This window comes from Balaenoptera ricei, chromosome 2 (genome assembly GCF_028023285.1).
Source record: "Balaenoptera ricei isolate mBalRic1 chromosome 2, mBalRic1.hap2, whole genome shotgun sequence".
Classification (NCBI taxonomy): domain Eukaryota; kingdom Metazoa; phylum Chordata; class Mammalia; order Artiodactyla; family Balaenopteridae; genus Balaenoptera; species Balaenoptera ricei.
Window position 1 is genome coordinate 151,448,305 of NC_082640.1, and position 20,881 is coordinate 151,469,185.

Sequence of the window (20,881 nt, forward strand, 5' to 3'; positions counted from 1 at the left end):
AGGGTGGGATTTGAACACGGCTCTCTCGGAGCCCAGAGCCTGTGCTCCTGAGGGCTCCCTACACTTCCTGTTTCAGCAGAGCTTGATTTCTTAGCTGTACATGGTGGAGGAGAGGAAAACGATTCTTTTTTTTTTTTTTTTTTTTTTATATTTTTTTAAAGATCTTTTTTTTTAATTTTTATTTATACATTTGTTTATTTTATTTATTTTATTTTTGGCTGCGTTGGGTCTTTGTTGCTGCACGCAGGCTTTCTCTGGTTGCGGCGAGCGGGGGCTACTCTTCGTTGCAGTGCACGGGCTTCTCATTGTGGTGGCTTCTCTTGTTGCAGAGCACGGGCTCTAGGCACGTGGGCTTCAGTAGTTGTGGCATGCAGGCTTCAGTAGTTGTGGCTCACGGCCTCTAGAGCGCAGGCTCAGTCGTTGTGGCGCACGGGCTTAGTTGCTCCGTGGCATGTGGGATCTTCCCGGACCAGGGCTCGAACCCGTGTCCCCTGCATTGGCAGGCAGATTGTTAACCACTGCGCCACCAGGGAAGCCCCAGGAAAACGATTCTTAAATGGCCTTTTGAGATCTGATTTTAGCAGCTTTTTTACTCTGTATAGAACAGTAGTTGACAGTTGCTCCTTGTTCAGAGTTTAGGATTTCGTTTTGTTTTCCCCTGTTTCTATTTCTCAAATCATTTGTGAGCTTTGTATTATTTCCTGCTTGAGCCTTTGGTCACCAAAATGGCATTTTCTTCCCACTCTGGTCACCTTTATCTTCAGGGGGCCGTGACATGTTGCCACTCGCTTTCTGGGTCCTAGAGGCCCCAGCCTGGTTGCTCCTTGCATGTGGGCTTTTGGCTCCTTACCCCCCATCTCCTCCCTTTTTACAATTTCCCATGGCCTTGAAAACTGTCTAGAGGGCGGGGGGTAAGAGCAGTACACACAGGCTGTGCTATGACCGTCAGCATTTAAAACACATAGAACTAGCAATACCCACAAGTCACCTAACTTGCTGAAATGCATCTTTACACATGATGCTCAGAATCTCGATTCTGACAATTTCCCGTGGTCTCTGCAATTGTATTCAAACAACCCGTGATGTCAGCTCTGCTTGCCTCTTTACTTTCTTTGAGATCTTACAACCTCTCCCTGAGATCTTATACCCTAAAAAGGTATTTCTTTCTCTCCTTTTAAGCAATTCCTTTCTAGGCTCCTGTGCAGTATGCTTACTTAGGACATCTTCTTCCCTGACTTCATTCATTCAACCCATAGTTATTATTTCTGATGTATCAGGCCCTGTTCTAGGTTCTAGGGACAGTATGGGAACAAGATAAACAAAACCCCTGCCCTCATAAAGCTTACACTCTAGAAGAGGAAATGATAAGCATGTAAATAAATGAATGAATGTAGATAACAGGTGCTATGAGGAACAGACACCACTGAGATGAGGATTGTCTTCCAAGGTGTGGTGGTGGCCACTTTAACTGGGGGAGTCAGGAAGGGTTTTCTGTGCAGATGACATCTGAATAAGACATGAATGATGAGGAGACGGCAACCCCACAAAGATCTGGGGGATGCGTGTTGCTGGCAGGAGGGAAGAGCGAGTGCCAAGAAAGTCCCTGGGGTGGAAGCAAGCCTGGACGGTCCAAAGGGCCAGGCAAGCTAGAATACTGTGAAGGAGGGCGAAAGTGATAAAGGGAGGAGATTCGGAGGAGATTCAGGAGGAGGCAGGGGCCAGACCAGGCAGGACAGTGGTTCTCAACCCTGGTTGCAGGTTGAGTCATCGGGGAAAACAAACACAGCCAGGGCCCCATCCCCAGAGATCCTTATTAATTGATCTGAGGTGGGACCTGGGCACTCGTATGTTTTTAGGTTCCCCCAGGTGATTCTAATGTGCAGCCAGAGTTGAGAACCCTTCGTGTGGCACCTTGCAGGTTCTGTTCTAGTTGCAATGACAGCCATTAAAGTGGTGGTTCTCAAAGTGGGGTTCCAGGCCAGCAGCATCAGCATCGCCTAGGATCTTGATGGAAATGCAAATTATCAGGCTCTGCTCCCAGAGTTTGATGCAGTAAATCTAGGGTGGAGCCTGGTCAACTGTGTTTTAACAAGCCCTCCGGGTGAGTCTGATGCACACTGACCACTGCAGTAGAAGAAATGATAAAATGGGATTTCGGCTTTAGCAAGGCTAGCCTAAAAGAGTCTTTACTGGGGCAGCCGTGCTCTCCCAAGAGATTATCTTTCCCTTCTTGTTAAGGGGAACCCCATCCATATTAGTCTTGCCCTTCTCCTGAAATAGCAACCTTCAGCCAGGGGAGTTGAAAATCATTTGGCAAGAACACTTATTGAGGCTAAAGTCTTGAGTACCGGAAGGACTAGAGTTGGCTCGATTTATAGTTGAGGAAGCTGAGGCCCCGAGAATAGTCTTCTACCAGTCTTCCCCACTTTAACTGGAGGGTGTGATGTTAGCAGAGCCCCCGCCTCCACCACCTTCTAATTCAAGTCCCTACGTGTTGCCACCGGAACCTCTGTGATTTGATCATGCCAACTAGAAGCAAAGCGTTCGAGGGAGCTTTTAAGGAACTTCTTTGAATATAATTCATTCAGGCCTTTGCACAGTTGCTGGGTTCTGTGAGCAGATGTTGGCTGCTGATATCTGGGGGGAACGACGTACTGTCTGCCATGACCTTCCTTCCCCAGTGAGCTGCAGTGCCGACTGGCACTCTGGGACACACTGCTCTTCTCTGGGATAAGTTCCCAGACTCTCCTTGCTCAAGGTTGCGGCTGCCCCCACTTCCTGAGCCAGAGAGCAGACCAGGCAGGAGGGACTCTCTGCCCAAGAGCAGGGGTACGGCCAGCCCCTGGCTAGACCACGTGGCCAGACCATGACCCCATGCAGCTGGCCTTCCTGGAGGACGCAGGCTTCCCCTGCAGCCCTGACACAGAGGCAGTGCATCTGCTCACTTCCAGGATTCTGACCAGGGCCGCAGAGATTCCCAATCCAGCCTGAGAAAGCAGAACAGCCAATGGATGTTTGCTCCAATGGCTCAGAGTCCAAGTTTAGCGGCTTCCTCATGGCGTTGCAGCCCCACAAATATCCTCATGTGTCCAGAGAACAGGGGCCTACTTACCCGGAGGAGACTCAATAGGCCAAGCTTAGCCCTGGAAGAGGGACAAGGCAGTGATGGGAGAGACGCCAGGAGGTAAGAGCCTCCTCTCAGGGAGGTCACAGAATACAGAAGCTGTAAAGCACATGAAACCCCAGGCCAGGGCCTCCAGGTCCTGCATGCACCTGTGCCCTGATAGGTCTGAATGGCCCCAAATCCCAAAGCACCTGGACCCCCCCAGCCCCATTCACCTCCGCCCCACTCTTTGGTCCTCCCAGAATTCTCTCTGCCATCACCAAAGCTGCTCCTTCTACTATGAGAATACAAACACAGACTGGGGACCCTGTAGCTATCAACAAGAACAATAACCTGGGGCTTCCCTGGTGGTGCAGTGGTTAAGAATCTGCCTGCCAATGCAGGGGACACAGGTTCGAGCCCTGGTCCGGGAAGATCCCACATGCCGTGGAGCAACTAAGCCCATGCGCCACAACTACTGAGCTTGCGCTCTAGAGCCCGTGAGCCACAACTACTGAGCCTGCATGCCACAGCTACTGAAGCCTGCACACCTAGAGCCCATGCTCCACAACAAGAGAAGCCACTGCAATGAGAAGCCTGCGCACCGCAACGAAGAGTAGCCCCCGCTCACTGCAACTAGAGAAAGCCTGTGCACAGCAACGAAGACCCAACACAGCCAAAAATAAATAAATAAATAAAATAAATTTTTTAAAAAAAGAACAATAATCTGTTATCTGCTGCTGGGGACCTTGTGCAGATCAGGGCTGGGGCTTCCTCCGTGGGGCAGGTGGGACTGACGAGGTGGCAGGACTCACCTGGTTCTTCTTCATGAACAGCTGCACAGTTTGCAGGTTCGTGCCATAGTCGGTCGACTGGGCCAGAGGCAGCCTCTCCTCCACCCAGAGCTGCGGAGACCAGAAGGCAGGGGACAGCTGACGACAATCACAGCCACCCTTTCCCCATCACTCACCGTGGGCCAGACAGAGCTCTGCTTACTGGGTCTCCCCAGCTCTTCCCAACACCCCATCAGGGTTTTGTAAAATGGGGGCATTTTGATATTTTGAACTGAGGTTCCAAATAACTTGCGCCTGGTCACTTGGAGGGAAGGCAACGTAGCTGGATCTCGAGCCCAAGTCTGCCTGGCCCCAAAGTCCACGAGCGAGCTACCATTCAAAAGGCACTGGCTTACACTGACGTTTAACGTAGTCATCACGACCACCCTATGAGACAAGGCAGTGAGATGACCAGACGTCTGCTACCGAGAACTGGCCTGGGCCGCAGCCAGCTATCCCGATGACAGCTGCCGGCTCAGCCGCTGGGGGAGGGGGGGAGCTGCGGCCCACCCACCGTCTCATCCTCTAAGTCCCGGCTGATCTGCAGCTTGGCTCTGGATGATTCCAGCTGCTTCTTCCTCCTCCCCAAGGGCTCCAGAAGGTCCAGGAACCGCTTCTCGATGCTCAAGTCTTCATGCCCTGCCTCCTCTCCCAGCGAGGGCATCTGGGCAAACAGCTCCTCCAGCTCCACCTTCCGCACGTTCACTTGGTCCTCCACACGCTGCGGCACAAGGGGACAGCGTCGGCACCAGCCCTGGCACCTGGGCAGCCCCTCGTCCACTTCATCGTGCAAATCCCGCCCATCCTCAAAGGCCTGGTTTGAGCTCAGCCTCCCCTAAGAAGTCTCCTTGGATTGCCCCCACCTCATCTTTTGCCCCTCTGAGTGTCTGTCCTATACTTCTCATGCACACTTTTATTACCCTGTCTGGATCCCTCCCTGTCTTACCCATTGCAAAAGGGTAGGAGCTGGGCTGTGAACTGGGAGACCTGATGAAAGCCAGCCCAGCTAAGGGCACAGGAGGGTACTCCCTTTCAGGTTGCAGATTTGCTTCCAAGACCCCCTCCATTCCAACACCCTCAGTCTACAACCTGCTCACTTGCCTTCAGCTTAGCCAGCATCCTGTTGACGCTGGTCAGGTCCTTGCCCAGGTCGTCCGACCGTAGCTGGTCCTCCATGGCCCTGATCCACTTGTTGAGGTCGGCGTGGGTCTGCGAGCGCAGGTCAGAGCTCCTGGCGGCTGAGAGGTGCTGGGCCGTCTCCTGTGTGGTGGCCTGAAGCTCATCCCAGAGCCGGTGCAAGGCTTCCAGCCTCTGGGACACCAGGGCCGCAAACTGGGGCTTCTCCTCCATCAGCTGCTTTCCTTCCTGTGTGGGGAAGGAGGAGAGTTCACCCTCTGACCTTGGAGAGCCGCCTTGTTCCAGGTGGTTGCAAAGGGCTAACCGAGGGGAGGTCAGTGAGGCAAAGCATCTGCCTAGAATTCGGGTGAGGCTCGGCTGAAAGACTCTGCACCCCCAGAGTTATTTGCAGTAGAAGGTGGGACAGGGAGAGCGTGTCTGCGGCAAATGACTCAGGGAGACTGTAGCACGGGGAGCTGCAGACAAGAACCAGCTAGTACTAAAATTTTTTTTTTTAATTTAAAAATATAAAAAGATTCAAGATCCACCCAGGTACAACAACCATGGAAACCTCCCTGTGAGTTTGTTTGTTTATTTATCGTGCCACACAGCTTGCGGGATCTTAGCTCCTAGACCAGGGATTGAACCTGGGCCCTCAGCAGTGAAAGGGCAGAGTCCTAACCACAGGACTGCCAGGGAATTCCTTCACCCTCTCTTAATTGTCTTGCCAGAAGCTGTGCACTGACCTTCAGTGATATCTTTTAGTTGCTGAGTTTGTCTTATCTGGTTTTCACCCACATAAATGCATCTTTTTCGGAAGGTTACAGTATGAGATGATTTGGGCCTAGGAATACATACTTGCTAATATTAGTTAATATTTATTGAGTGCCTAATAATTGCCAAGTAATATTCTAAGTGCTTTAATGCTCACAACTCCCTCGGGTAGGTACTGTTATTATCCTCATTTTACAGATGAAGAAACTGAGGCGCAGGGAGGTTGAGGAGTCAGCCCGGCTCGAAGCCTGCACCCTTAGCCACTATGGACACAGCCTTGTGTGGCCCCTAGGCCCGCTTTCTCCAGATAGCCACAGCAGGGGGGTGGGGGCAGAGGTACCTCCCTTTCTATTCCCAGATCTAACTCCAGCCACATTTTGACTTGGGCCCCTGGGCAAGCTTGTCACAGAGGGGACCCTTGGTATGAATGACCACTCCCTGGTGGTTCTGCCCATCCAAACAGTGAGGGTCAGTAGTCCCTGGCCCATTCTGCTCATCTCACATATTCCTCTGCCCCTGGGCAGGACAGCGCGGGGCCCTGGTGTGGATGATGGAAGGCAGACAGAGGTTACTGCCGTCCTGGCACTGAAAGCTGAGGCTCTGACTCTGTGTCCTCAGTGTCCTGGACTGTCCCCAGACTCAGGTGACCCAGAGGAGGCACCCATTCTGACCAGGCTTTATAAGACTGGACGTATCAGGAGCTCTGAAGGTTTAACTAGTATTTGGAGAAGTTTTTCACGTCCAGGTTCTACACCGTCCAGCAAGCTGCGTGCCAGCGTCCATGCCCTGCGTGAAGCGCTGCTCAGGGAAGCATTCCGAGCAGAGAGCCCAAATGCTCGCTCTACTCACTGCGTCAATGTTCTCTAGCCACCCCTGGTGGGAAGCCAGCTCTGCCACGAACGCCTGGTGCTTCAGCCATTTGTTGTGAAGGTTTCGAGCGTCATCATAGGAGACATCCTGAGATGTCAGCAGCTTGTCATTGATCCAGAGAGTGAGCTGTGGGCAGAAAGAGTGGGTTCAATGGTCCCCGAGTGTCCTTCTTTGGCCAGGGGCTCAGGGCAGGACTGCCGCCCACCTCTGGCTGCGGAAGAAGAGGGCCAAGGGGAGGAAGTAGGAACACAGCAGAGTACTCCCCTCCAACTCTGGATCCCTAACTCCCAGCACAGGAAACTTAACCTGCGTTGTCTCAGGGCTAAAATACAGGCACTACTGTGTCTTCCCCTCTAGAGTGTGTGCAGTATGACACCAGGTATATTTATACTTCTCTCCACATTTCCAGGACCGAGGACAGGCCCTGGCCTATTGCAGGAACTCAACAAGTGTTTACTGAATGGATGGATAAATCCACCCTTTGGCAGTAGGGGGAGAAATCATTAATAAACATGGAGAAAATGTTCTCTGAGGAAAAAGCCAAGGGCAGATCCTATAATTAACAATGAAGGAAGAACTGTGATGAGACTCTGATGTTTCCAAGATGTCCTGGCACCATACCAAGCCTGGGTGGTACCAAGGGCAGAGGTGGGTGAAGACAAAGTCATTTGGGTTGAGAGGAAAGGGGTATGAGGATGGAAGCAAGAAAGAAGTCAGGGAAAGCCCCATTCCACATGGAAGTACTGTTCACGGAAGGACCCAGGAGTGCAGGTTAAAGACCTTCCTGCACAGCTCTCCCCAGGCTGAGTGAGGACCTTCTGAGTCAGCAGTTCTCCAACCAGAAGCTTGGTTGAGAATGCTGTTCTTTCTCACCCCCTAAGTTCTGATTCATCTGGGCCCAAGTGGGGCCCAGGAGTCTGCATCTAACCAGAGCCAAGACTGGCTCCATAATTTGCAGGGCCTGGCGCAAAATGGACATGTTCAAAATTATTAAGAATTTCTCAGTGCTCTGTGACCACCTAGAGGGGTGGGATAGGGAGGGTGGGAGGGAGGCGCGAGAGGGAGGGGATATGGGGATATATGTATACATATAGCTGATTCACTTTGTTATACAGCAGAAACTAACACAACACTGTAAAGCAATTATACTCCAAGAAAGATGTAAAAAAAAATTTTTTTTTGAAAGTAGAATCTGCTAAAGGAAAACTATAAAAAAAAAAAAAAAAAAGAATTTCAAGATGGCAACAGGAGAGCATTAAACTAAGCATGGGGCCCTTGTAAGCACGGGGCTCCGTATGAATGCACAGGTCACGTGACTTTCAGGCCGACCCTGACCAGGGCCCTAGGTGACTCTAATACAGATAGTCCTCAGGCCACTTTTTGAGAAAGCCTGCCCTGGACTTGACAAATTAGAAGATATCTTTACAGATTTGAAAAAAAATTTGTGGAACCAAAGATTCTAGAGGATGAAGGACTTAAGCTGTCAAGTGCCCAGAGCTCCCCACTTATGGAATCCAGACTCCTGAGTTAGAAAGGACTTCCCACCTCTAGGACACTCTGCTTCTAGAAGGAATCTCCTGCAAAGTGGCCAGCCTGGCTGGAGCCTCACCTCCTGGCAGTTCTGCAGGAAGTTCTGGAGCTCCAGGTTGTCTCTCAGAAGGACCGAGGCCTCCTGGGCCTTCTCGTCATTCTTCCTGTGCCTGGAAGGGAAGCCGGAGCCACAGTCACGATGGTGCTGAGCGCTGTACCACCACCCTACCTGGCCCCGTGGCTACCCTAGGGGCGGAGGGTACCTGTCCTCAATCAGCTGCACCTTCTCCTTGATCTTGTCTGAGTAGAGGTTCCCTTCAGCTACCAGCTGGTTTCCAGAGTCCACAGGACTCAAAACCTTATCCCGGTTGTTCTCCATAGACACCAAGAATTCCTCAAACTTCCGGATCCTGGCCTCTGCAGCTTCTAGGGAGTCTGGGGGCTCCAAGTGAGCCAGAGTATATTCCTGTTGAAGCAAGTTTCCAGAACAGGCATGAAGACAAGCTGAGGAGGCGGGGAGGGCACCTGCCAGCCAGGAGCACCGTGTGCAGCCGTGCACGTTACAGCATGAATGGCACCCCCTGGAGCTGTGCAAGGAAGAAGCTCCCTCGGTCTTGTTCCCCACCCCCACTCGGGGGGCACCTGATCAACAGGGTGCCTAAAGCCACATGGAAGGGTAACCACCCAGGGAAAAATTCACTTCTCTAGCCTCTAACTGGCCCAGGAACAAGACGTAGTCTGGGACACAGGGCTGGAAAGGGCACATGATAAGGAACGAAGAGGACCGCTCCCCGAACTAGTGGCTAGAGAGAGTCCAAGCAAAGCATAAATTGGTCCCTGAGCCCTGTAGCACTGTTGCCGACTTACGACATAAATTCCCTGTTGCCCTGAGAGATGCCCCCTGCGCCTGGCCCTGAACGCCTCGCCCTACCTGGTTGCTGAGGATGGCTTCAGCCTGCTTGGCATCTTTCTGGAACTCCTGGAAGCCGAGGCACTGGGTGAGGGCGTGGCTGCGGCTCTCACACATCCGGTGCAGGGCATCCCAGCCCTTATCCAGGCCAGCCAGCCGCTGGCCCAGGAGCAGGTACTCCGGGTCCGTCTGGCCACGGATCACCTTCTCTCCGGATGTCTTGACCTGCTCGTAGCTCTTCTGGTGCCTGTCAATGTCGTCCTTGATGGCCGCGTGCTGCTGCAGGAGCTGCTCGGCCTCTGGGAGGGACTCGGGCATGTCCTTGGAGGCCACATCCTTCTGGGCCGTGGACAGCCAGGCCTGGAAGGCCTCCAGATCCTGCAGGAAGGCCTGCAGCTGGCTGGCTTCCCCCAGCGAGGCCTCCTGGCTCTTCAGGGCTTGCTGCAGGGCCTGCCACAGCTCCTCCACGTACGCCTGCCGCTGGCCAATGTCCTTCTTCAGCTCAGGGTGTGACTCCATCAGCCGCCGCGACTCCTGCTCCAGGGCGTCCACGCGGGCATGGATGGCGACCACGTCACGCTCCAGCCCCGACAACTTGCGCTGGATGGCGATGACGCCCGCCAGGTCGCGGCCCAGGTCCCTTGTAGACTCCACCACCTTCGTCTTGTCCACCACCCACTTGCTGGTCTCCTCGCAGTCCACGCAGTAGCTGTGCACCCGGAGGGCCGAGTCCACAGCCTCCCGCCGTTCCAACACCACGGTCTGGAATTCCTGCCACCTGCCGGGGGAGGCGGGGGACACAGAGACACCCTCTTCCTTAACGCTTCCCACAGGGTGTCCCTTCCAGATTTGGAAGGGACACCAGATTTCCCTTCCAGAGTCTCCCCTGACAGGCCTTGCACGCTGAAAAAAGTCATCTATCCAACCAGCTGTCATGTGTCAAATACATTTATCCAATTTTACTCAAGACAACATAACTGCCAATCAGAGCTTTCCAACAGCAGGAGGTGAGCTGTGATGTTATTCCAACCATCGGTAAAGGAACATGATGCTCTGTACGTAAGCTCTATATGCAGTTGAATTTCAGGCAAACGTACAGTTTCCCCAGAGTTTGAAAGCTATAAGCATACCTTGTTTTATCGTGCTTTGCTTTACTGTGCTTCACAGATATTACAGGGTTTTTTTGTTTTTGTTGTTTACAAATTGAAGGTCTGTAGCGACCTTTTGTTGAAAAATCTATCACTGGCATTTTTCCAACAACATTTGCTCACCTCATGTCTCTGTACTACTTTTTGGTAGGTATTGCAATATCAAACTTTTGCATTATTATATTTGTATGGTGATTTGTGGGCAGTGATCTTTGATGTTACTATTGCAAAAAGATTATGACTCATTGAAAGCTCAGATGATGACTAGCATTTTTTAGCGATAAAGTAGTTTTAAATTAAGGTATGTACATTGTTTTTCTAGGCATCATGCTGTTGCACACTTAATAGACTACAGTATACTGTAAACAACTTTTATATGCACTGGGAAACCCCCCAAATTTGTGTGACTCGCTTTATTTTGCTATTTGCTTTATTGGGGTGATCTGCAACTGAACCCACAATATCTCCAAGGTATACCTGTAATGAAAATAATTAGAAACCTCCCATTATCAACCTCAAGAATGCTTTAGGACATAGGGTCCCAGCTCCCCAGAGGAAGCACACAGATGCCTAAGATCAGGTTCCAAGTGCCCAGGGCCTAAGAAAAGCCACCATGGTTCTAAAACAAAAGAGTCCTGGTGAAGAGAAGGAAAAGGAAGAGGAAGGGGGAAGGAGAAGCTGGGATTATAATTAAAACATCATCTTAACCTTCATGTGCAATCTGGAATGAAACTGGGGAGGGTGCAGATGTCAGATAGATGTCCTGGGGTTGGTCTGCAGCCCACAGTAAGCTTCTTCTAAAGAGCTGCCCATTAGCCTGGGCCCAGACCACCAGGGACACCTCCCACGGACCCAGGTTTACTCATCCTGCATCACCGTGATCTAGATGCACACGAGAGTATACTGAACACACATTCGTTAATTGAGCCTAACTCTCTTGAATATCCACAATGTATAAGCATTATGTTAGCCTTTGGGAGGATATAGTCATAGCTAGACTTTGCTCCACGGAGTGTATGGTTTAGAGAGAAATTAAGACAAACTCACCAAAAAACGATAGTATAAAATACTACGTACATAGCGCATACCAGGCAGAGAGGACTAAGGGAGCTGTGAGGAGGGATAATAGCAATCTCATGGTGGTCATCTGAGCTGTATGTCAACGGGCAAACCTCCAGTGCCTCCACGGGAGTGATCTATTTAAGGATGGGGCCCCGAGTATCTCGCTCAGCTTTGCAGTCCCAGCACCGGGGGATGGAGGTGGAGGCAGGAGGCAGATGGGCTGGGCAGAGCACACTGCGGGCGTTCCTAGGGTGACCGTGGCCGCTAGTCTGGGGGTGGAAGACAGCACTGCAAACAGAAGTGGGAGATGGGCCGGGAAGGATCGGGAATTCCGAGAGAGAGAGAGAGAGAGAGAGAGAGAGAGAGAGAGAGAGAGAGAGAGAGAGAGAGGAGAAAGAGCCCAGAGGAAGGATCGAGAATTCCAGGAAGGAGAGGAGGGAGAGTCCAGACGTGAAGTCCCTCAACTCTGGGTAGTTCTGTGCCTGGTGCACAGATGCTGCTGAGGTTGGACCTCAAGGGAAGGGAGCAGAAGATTTCCTCCAAGGTGGTCTGAAACCACTGTGAAAGGATAGCGAGGCACTCCAGGGCTGTGAGATCTCCTGGCTCCGTCCAGAAGCCACAGGAGAGGGTCTGGTGGTGCCCCTGGGCAAGTGGCTCCACGGCGATTTTCCAGACTTTTCCTAGTGTGGCCTCACTGCAGCCACCAGGCAGAGCCCACACAGGGGACAGGGTGAGGTTTGGGTCTAGTCTGCCTCCGAAACCCACCTTCCCCTCCACTGCACCATGTCCAAAAGGGAGGCAGTTGATAGAACTGTTCTAGGCAGCACTGGCCAGACCATGTCAGGAGTCCAGGTTTGGTCCTGGGCCCAAGATTGTTAAGAAAATGTTGGTCAACTAGAATGCATGTGGTGGGAGGTAATCACACATTCAGTAAGTGTTTGAATGACTCATAGGTGCCAAGCCTGGCAGAAGATATTTCAGTTTTGTCCCCGCTCACTCATTCACTGTGTTATATCACACAACTACCAAGTGCCTTGTGCCAGGCCCCGTTCAAGGCTCTGGGCATGTAGCAACGAACAAAGCAAAGTGCTCTCATTCGAGTGGGCAGAGACAAATAAGTCTTTAATCCATCAGGTGGTGACAAGTACAATGGAAAAAACGAAAGCAAGATAACAAGATCGAGGCAGAGGAGCTGGATGGGAAGGAGGTAGTGATACTTTGAATGGGGTGGACAGTGTGAGCTGATCCAAGAAGCTGACACGTGAGCTGAGATCTGAGCAAGGGACTAAGGCAAGTGGATATTGGGGAAAAGAATATTCTGAACAGAGGGAACCTCAGACAGCAAAATGCTTGGCGCTCAGAGCACTGTGGACAATATATAAAGATACTGCTCTTTATTCGCTTACAGTCTAGTAGAAAAGTTCTTCAGGACAAAAGTAATTATAATACAAGGTAGAATGTGAAGCTCTAAGCCAGTCAAGGGAGGGAAAGATACTTTTTCATCCTGGAAACTGGGAAGGAGAGGAACCTGGACTCGCCTAAAAACAAGCATGATTTAGACTACGTAGTTGGAGGAGGATGCATTCTGTAGAGAGAACAGCAGCGACTTGGAGGCAGGACTGTGGATGGGGTGAAGAATGACAACTGTCTTTAAAAATACTTGAAGAGCTATCATGTGGAAGAAGAATCAGGGTAAGTTTCGTTATCTCTAACGGGCAGAGCCCGAATTTCAAGGAGGCAGATTTCCACTCACGATGAGATCAAACTTTCTACCCAAAAGGGGCTGCTCCCAAATGGGATGGGCTACACGGGGACGGGGCGAGCTCCCTATGCTTGGAATGTTTGTGCAGGATGCAGGCTGTCTGGGGTACACGGCTCAGGTACCTTTCAACACTCAGATGTCATGGAAAACCATTTTACCTTTTCACACCTCGGGTTCTCTCTCACCTGAGGATGACAAGTATCTTGGTGTGTTCCACTTAGGATGGTGTATGGCTTAGAGGTCTGTGAGATCATTCTCTGACTATAACTCATCAAAGCAGCAGATGTACTAGCTGACAAGTTCTTCCTGTGTGTCGTGCACATGCACACACATACATGCACGCACACGCATCCCGTTACCTCCAAACCTAAAGAAGAACAAGGAGGCATGCTCCTCCTCTGCATAAACCTTAGATTACAGAGGACCCTCCTGGACTACAGTCCCCTTCTTTGGATGCTGAGATAATCTAGTGGCTCCAAAGTCACCCCGTGCCTCCTCTTAAGCCCCCACTGTGCTGCTCCTTTTCTTTACAGCTGAGTCTTCCCCAACCCCACCTCCCAGGTTGCCTCGGGCAGAGCAGGGCTCAGGCACAAGTGTGGGGAGAGGGACCGGGGTAGTGGGGAGATGGTGAACACGTCCCACTGTGCGTGTAGGACCCAGGGTAACAAACAGAACACAGGCGCATGCTCTGTCCTCAGAGACCCTCAAGGAACTCGTGGCAATTACACCCTGTACTGAAAGCAGCCCCTCTCCAAAGGCTCCTTAGGGCCTGTTTTTTGTTCTGGCCACGAAGTGTGCGCAAGGCTTCCTGCTAATTCTCCTCTTCATTCAAACCAGTCTCATTACCAATGCGACATTTTGGTGCAAGCAGGAGCTTTTTTTAATGCACAGTACTTAAGAGCTCTCAGAAAGCAATCTTCCCTGCCTAAGAACGTCCGGGGAAATGTGACATGAGTACCACATGGCCTGATTCTAACTATGGATGCACTCAGGACATTCGCTCCATCACTCAGCACATGCCCGCCCCAGGCACAACATTCACAGCTCTGTGAACAGGTCTCTCTCCCTCCCTGGGCTGGTCACCACACAGGTCTCTCCTCCTTGCTGCTAAAGCTCCAGCGTCAGAAGGAGACTTTGGCTGAGCGAGGCAAGAGCTCTGAGGGTACAAACCTGGCAGTGCATAGCAGGCATCCTGACTTCTGGGCCACACCCCCAAGGCTGTGTCAGGTGTCAGGAAAAGAAGCCCCTAGCCCCAAGCCCTACCCACACCCCACCTGGTATTCAGGTGGTCCTGGCACTTCTTCACTTCCCCACTGCGTGGGTGGCTACTCTCTACCAGGCTGTTGGCAGCAAGGTTCACGCCATCAATCTGAGCCATCAAAGTCTTCATCTCCTGGTCCAGGATATCAAACCTGATGTGGACAGAGAAAATGAGGATTGGTAAGGCAGCAGTGGCCGGTCTCCAGAAAGTGTAGCTCTTGCTTTCTCCTTCCATCTCCTAAATACATTGACCAGGTAAGAGGGGAGAAAGGTGTGCTGACACACCCTATTTTCTGGTTCATGGGTCCAGTTTCATGGTTTAGCATTTCCTGGGTCAGGCTGGGAGAGAACTGGTTACTTATAAGACAATTGGCTAAACAGAGAGGTTTATGGGAAAATGAGGTGTAGGAGGTGTTATTCGCCACAGAGACTACCTGCCATGCCTCCAATGCCCCAGCTGCTGCTCATGGACCCTAATTCCACTGCCTTGACACCTGGACCTGAAGGATACCTCCCCAGCCAGGTGCTCAGTCCCTGGGTAGGAGAAGGCAGAGCTGCCGAGGGGAGGGTCACTGTGTGGTTATGAAAGCTGACTCTTCTGAGATAAGAGCCCAGGTCCCTCCAGCATCGGCGTGGGACCACCTTGGCATGATTGAGGAGTGACTTCTTTTCCTCAGCTCCTTGGATTCTGTACTCAGGATGATGGGATGCCACACAGACTGGGGGGCACGCCCTCCCATGCCAGAGTGCTGATGGAATCGGAATAATGGAAATGAGAGTGGCCTTGCAGACTGGTGATTTACAAACTGGTCTCTGTGGCCCCTCGGGGTTCTGTGGTTTAGGGACTGCCAAAGAAAGCTAGAGCTTGTGGGGTCCAGCCTCTCGCGCCCCCTTCACCACAACCACTCCACTTTCCACTGTGTTATATGTCAGGGGTTCCATATACCATTCATTTGAACAAAGGCTGCTGTAGCTGAAAAGTCCTCCAACACCTGGACCAGAAAGAACCCCTTTGTCTTATTTTGAGGAAGGTCCCAGGGGGTGAAGTACCAAGCGCCACAGAGCCAGATTAGAACTCGTGACTCTCAGTGCCTGGCCTCTGTGATCAAGGGCATCCTATGGCCTCTCAAAGAGACCTTTGTTGATCTGGAGGCTGTTCCAGCACTAGGAGCACAGACTGCGTAGGGGGAGGCTAGAGGGGAGGGCCGGCCCTGACCTGTGCTGCACGACCTCCAGGTCCTCCAGCGTGTCTGGGATGTCCATCTGGGCCAGCCACTTCCCCTTCTCGCCCATCCACAGTTCACAGGCATCTGTCTCCCCAAACACCGTGTACAGGTCCAGGGCATCCTGCAGCCTCTGCCGACGTATGTCCGCTTGGGCCACCACCTGCTGGTAGAGATCCCGGAGGGTCTGCAGCCGGTTGGTCACATCTGGGGAATCCAGAAACTCTTGGGGGAACCCCTGGGCCTGCTGTTCCAGATGCTCCATCACCCCGTGGCTCTCCTCTAGCTCCTCCAGAAAGTCCTTGTGCTTCTTCCCCAGGGCCTGTGTGGCCCCTTCATCCTGCCCCACATCTTCTCCCGAGAGCAGCCGGTGGGCATCTTGCAGCCAGGCCTTCAGATCGTCCGCATCGCCCTGGAACTGAAAGAAGTTCTCAGCGTCCTGGAGGTTCTTCTTGCGGAAGGCAGCCAGCTCCTTCAGCTGGTTCCACTGGGCAGACACCTCCTTGATCTGGGCCTCGATCTGCGGGTGCCCGAACTGCTTGCGTGCCACCATGCCCTCAGCCTCCTGGAAGATCTGGTCCAGGTGGGCGTCCAGCCCGCGCAGCTCGTCCTCGAAGGCCTTGTGCTTGCGCTGCAGGATGAGCACGCTGGTCAGGTCCTTGCCATAGTCCAGGGAGGAGTAAATCTGCTCCTTCTCCTTGATCCAGCTCTCGGCCTCATCCATCTCCCAGAAGAACTTCCAGAGCCGCTTGGACTGCTCCAGCTGGGCCTTGCGTCCGGCTGCCGTGTTGCTCAGCTCCTCGAAGCACTGCTCCAGGTGGCTGACACGGTCCCGGATGACCTGGGGGTCGCAAGGCTGGTACCCTGGGAGGAATGGGAGGAGGGAGGACAAAAAGGGTAAGGGCTTCATCTGAAGGGCAACCTTCAGATCAGGTGCCAGGCTAGGACCATGTCACCTAGAACCTGCCATCTCACTGGGGCTTTGGGATTGGACGCAGGGGATCCTAGTTTCCAGTTGCTTAGAGGACAGGCTTTTAATTAGTTCTTTTTAATGAATTCCCACTAAAACTTCAGGAATAGGAGAGGTTAAAAGTTGGGTCAACTCTCAGTAGAAATGCACAATGTAAAATTATTTTAAAAAAGAACCAGGCACAGGGGGGTTCCCTGGTGGCGCAGTGGTTGAGAATCTGCCTGCCAATGCAGGGGACATGGGTTCGAGCCCTGGTCTGGGAAGATCCCACATGCCACAGAGCAACTAAGCCCGTGAGCCACAACTACTGAGCCTGTGCGTCTGGAGCCTGTGCTCTGCAACAAGAGAGGCCGCAACAGTGAGAGGCCCACGCACTGCGATGAAGAGTGGCCCCCGCTCGCCGCAACTAGAGAAAGCCCTCGCACAGAAACAAAGACCCAACACACCCAAAAATAAATTAAAAAAAAAAAAAAAAAAGATCTCACCTCCATGTTCATACAGTACTATTTAAAAAAAAAAAAAAAAAAAAGAACCAGGCACAAATTTCAAGATGATTCTTCAAAGAGGCAGTGGGGGTCACCTATCTAAGACCAGAAGCTATAAACCTAAATTGTCTCTGCCATAACTTGAACTAGCAGAGAGAATGAAAGATGGAGGGTGCCTTCGTGGTTCTTATAAACCCTTCTGATTATAGATGGCCAAAGCAGTTGCCTGCCCTCTGGAGAATTTTGCTATCCCTCAAACTTCTTTCTTGCACCATTAGTTGATGAAAGAGGCAGAATTCTACAACTAGATTTATCCAAGCTGGGGTGCTGGAGTGCTGAGCCAGAGGCCTCAACAGGAAAACACCTGTGGCCTCACCTGGCTCCTCAGTGAACTGAAGAGTGGCTGTGGTGATGGCCTTCACTTTGTCCCCTTGGATGGCGATGTCAGCCTCCATCAACTTGTGCTTTTGTAACAAGTCCTCGACCTCCAACAAGTGCTTCCCGAACTCGGCAGACAAGAGGTGAGCCTGGCAAAGAGGACAGATAAGGTAGAGGGAGCGAAGAGAGGTGAAGAAACCCACACGTTAGGAGAAGACCCCTCTGAAGGGAGCGTTCGTGGCGTGTTGGGACCAGGATGAGTCAGATGCAGCTGGAAAACGGCTGCTGCTCAGCGGGAAAGCAGCTACAGAGCAGGAGTTCCCACTGGGGGTGCCCATTAAAATCATTCAGGGAGCACCATTCAGGAGCTCAAGCCCTACACTCAATCTCCTATGTGTGTCCCTGACTTGGGGCCTGGGCATGTGTATTTTTAGAAAGCTCCGTGGTCAGTCTGATGTGCATCCTCAGTTGAGAGCCACTGCGGTAGAGGGAGAGGAGACAGACTTCTTGGTGGCTCTGTGCCGGGAGGTCTGGGTTCCCACCAGAGTCAAATCGTGATTACCCAGAGCCTGATTCTCCAGGCTCCTGATGGATGTCTGTGTCTCCTAGGCCCTGCAGGTTGGCACCTGTGCTACTATGAACCCCAGATTTCTTGATCACGGGGAATACAGAAGATCTGCGCTGGAGCAGTGTGAGCTAAGCCGTTGAGAGGCGGATGCAGCCCGACGCTGTGCTGCCTCAGATTCTCCACTCTGACTCAGGGAGGTGGGACTGGGAGGTGCCTATGGAAGCACACTCCCATTGCAGGGCGGGTGCTGAAGCCCCAGGCGGACACGGGGGCGGGGGATGGGGGTGTCTGAGCCCACCTTGATCTCGTCCATCCAGTCGATGCTGTGCAGCATGTCCTGGAAGAGCTTCTGCAGGGCCAGCGTCTTCTCAAGCCTCTGGCGCCGGGACTGCAGCAGCTCCTGCAGGTAGTTCCACAGGCGCAGGACGTTGTCCTTGCGGGCCGTGATGCGCTTCTGGTCGTGGTAATTCTCCCGCTCCAGCTCCTGGGCCAGGTCCTCCAGGGCCCTCACCCGCTCCTCGTAGGCAGCTGTGTCCGTCTCAATGGCCTCGTGCTTCTTCTTGGCGGCCTCCACAGCTGCCAGGTCGTACCCGAAGTTATCCTGTCCCCCAGGGAGGAAAACAGGCAGCTCAGTCAGGCTCCCCTTGGCTGGTCCCCAAACGCAGAGAAACAGCGGGTCCCTTCGGAACAACTGCTGGACGGGAAAGCCCTTTCCCAACGAGTTACTTCTGCCATCTTTTTCAGCCTATCTTATCAGAGCCAAGTTCCAAAGACTAAATGAACCTTTACAAGAAGCTTGTGATTTTACTCACTGTGCCATCCTTGTGGGTAACACTGGGTGAATATTACTAACAGAGCCCCTTCACCACCTGCTGGCACTCACCACCTTGCCTTGCGCGGACCTGCCCGATTCTGGGCAGGAAGGGGCTTCTCACTAGGAAACCATGTTTACCCCCATGCTATCTGGGGTGCATGCACACTCTCCGATTCTCTCAGAATGCTTGCTTTCCCCTTTCTGGATGAAAGGGGAAATTTGATTCCAAGCTCCAAGTGGGAAGGAACAGATGCTCTCATGGAGAATCAGTCCCGGGGTCAATTTTCAGCCAGTGAAATGTGACACAGCCCCAGAGGCCAGAGTCCAAGGGGCACGTCTCACACATACGAGGTGCACTGCCTTCATCACATCCCCGGAGGACCACTGAAATGTCAGCCTGAACTCTGGTTCCAGGTGATGCCACTGGCTCACGTGAGACAACTTTTGGGGCCATTTTTGGATTGTGTGGCTCTTTCCTAAAAATGAGGTTTTGTCAATCTGGGAGAGTTCCTTTTCGGATGTGAATCTTGATCCACCCAGTCAGAGGGAGCAGGGCTGCAAGACCTGTGGAGAGGCTTATCCTGCTGCCGCCGCCGAGAGACCAGCGTGGGCTCCAGCCCTGCTGTCTACTGGGGGCTCTGGAAAGCTCCCCCTCTCCTGCAACCCCAAGTGCGGCCCCCTTTACCTGGGCCACAAGCCGCTGGTTTTCATTGAGCCACGTCTCTCTCATGGCAGCCTTTCGGTCAAAGCGCCGGGCCAACTGCTCTAGCTTCTCCTGCCGGATGAGCTCCTCCCTCAGAGCCAGCTCCCGCCGGTACTCAGCTTCCTCCAGGCTTTCCCAGGCCTGCACGAGGGGCAGGGGAGAGCTCTTGGGATTTGGGGGTCCCGACTCTTTCACCCAACACTGAGCGATTTTAGGAATCTAGGCAGAGCCTAGATTAAAGCTCAGTGACAGCCTTTCGGCTTTCCTGTCTGGGCAGACGAAAGATTCAGGGAGCACTGGTCATGACCCCCCAGTTCCCTCTCCTCCTAAATCTGCCTCAGACTCTTGGTTTAGTACAGTGTTATTTGCCTCTGTGGGTGCTCAGTAAACTCCTGTTGGCTAAATGGCTACCTCTTTTCCACTGGAACTTCCAGGTGGTGGTAGGCCTCCAAACCTCCGAAATGTCATAAGGCATTTCCCTTCTGTTGAAAGTAGTCAGTATTCTCCAAAAAACCTCAAGGTTCTACAGAGAATAGACTATAAAACTGGCTCTAAAAAAATGGACTCTGGGTGTCTGAACAGGGGGCTGAACCGGTGGACCGTGGGTAGAGTCTGACCTCTCAGGGCTAGACTTAGCACCCTCAACAGCCAGGTGTGTCATTAATAACACCACAGGACGTGGCTTGGCTTAACCCTGTCCTGGGACCATTACATGTGCCCTTATGAGGAGCTCACTCAACCCACTGGCAAACCCGCTGCATCCCCATTCTTACAGCAACTTTGAGCTGGAAATGTGTAGCAACTGCCTCTTTTTCTTTTTTAATTTTTTAAATGGAAGTATAGTTGAATTACAATGTTGTATTAGTTTCAGGTGTATAACAGTGATTCAATATTTTTATAGATTATACTCCATATAAAGTTGTTATAAAATATGGGCTATATTCCCTGTGCTGTGCATTAAATCCTTGTATATTATTTATTTTATACCTAGTACATCCCCTTCACCTATCTTGACCTTCCCTCCACCCCTGCACAGGGGGCTGAATGGATGCTTGGTGGGTGGAGTCTGACCCCTCAGGGCTAGGCTCAGATAGCACCCTCAGTAGGTGCCAGGTGTGTCATTAATAACACCACAGAAAGTGGCTTGGTTTAACCCTGTCCAGGGACCATTCCCTGGGCCCTGATCAGGAGCTCAATCAACACGCTGGCAACGTGAAATGGAAAACGTTGCTGTACCCGGTTGATGTCGGACACGAGTTTCCCATCATGGGGCGTGTACACTTTCTGATTGTTGGCTCTCATCCGTGACTGGATGGTAAAAAGTAGGACTTCTAGATTCCCCTTCTCCTGAAACCTGTCAAGAAAAAAGAGG

The 20,881-nt window shown here is 52.1% G+C and overlaps 1 protein-coding gene across 10 annotated transcripts in view; it reads right to left on the bottom strand.

The window, feature by feature from the left end:
- SPTB (spectrin beta, erythrocytic) overlaps positions 1–20,881 on the bottom strand; it is a 124,630-nt gene that overhangs the window by 24,791 nt on the left and 78,958 nt on the right. For all 10 annotated transcript variants that reach the window (XM_059914425.1, XM_059914421.1, XM_059914420.1 and 7 more), the window contains 13 exons: positions 20,746–20,863; positions 19,492–19,650; positions 18,291–18,593; positions 17,423–17,573; positions 15,585–16,455; positions 14,383–14,520; positions 9,158–9,914; positions 8,490–8,692; positions 8,306–8,396; positions 6,676–6,822; positions 5,038–5,301; positions 4,451–4,657; positions 3,919–4,008 (listed from right to left, as the gene is read on the bottom strand). In XM_059914425.1, coding sequence (XP_059770408.1) covers positions 3,919–4,008; positions 4,451–4,657; positions 5,038–5,301; positions 6,676–6,822; positions 8,306–8,396; positions 8,490–8,692; positions 9,158–9,914; positions 14,383–14,520; positions 15,585–16,455; positions 17,423–17,573; positions 18,291–18,593; positions 19,492–19,650; positions 20,746–20,863 — 3,499 coding nt within the window. The remainder of the gene's footprint in view (positions 1–3,918; positions 4,009–4,450; positions 4,658–5,037; positions 5,302–6,675; positions 6,823–8,305; positions 8,397–8,489; positions 8,693–9,157; positions 9,915–14,382; positions 14,521–15,584; positions 16,456–17,422; positions 17,574–18,290; positions 18,594–19,491; positions 19,651–20,745; positions 20,864–20,881) is intronic.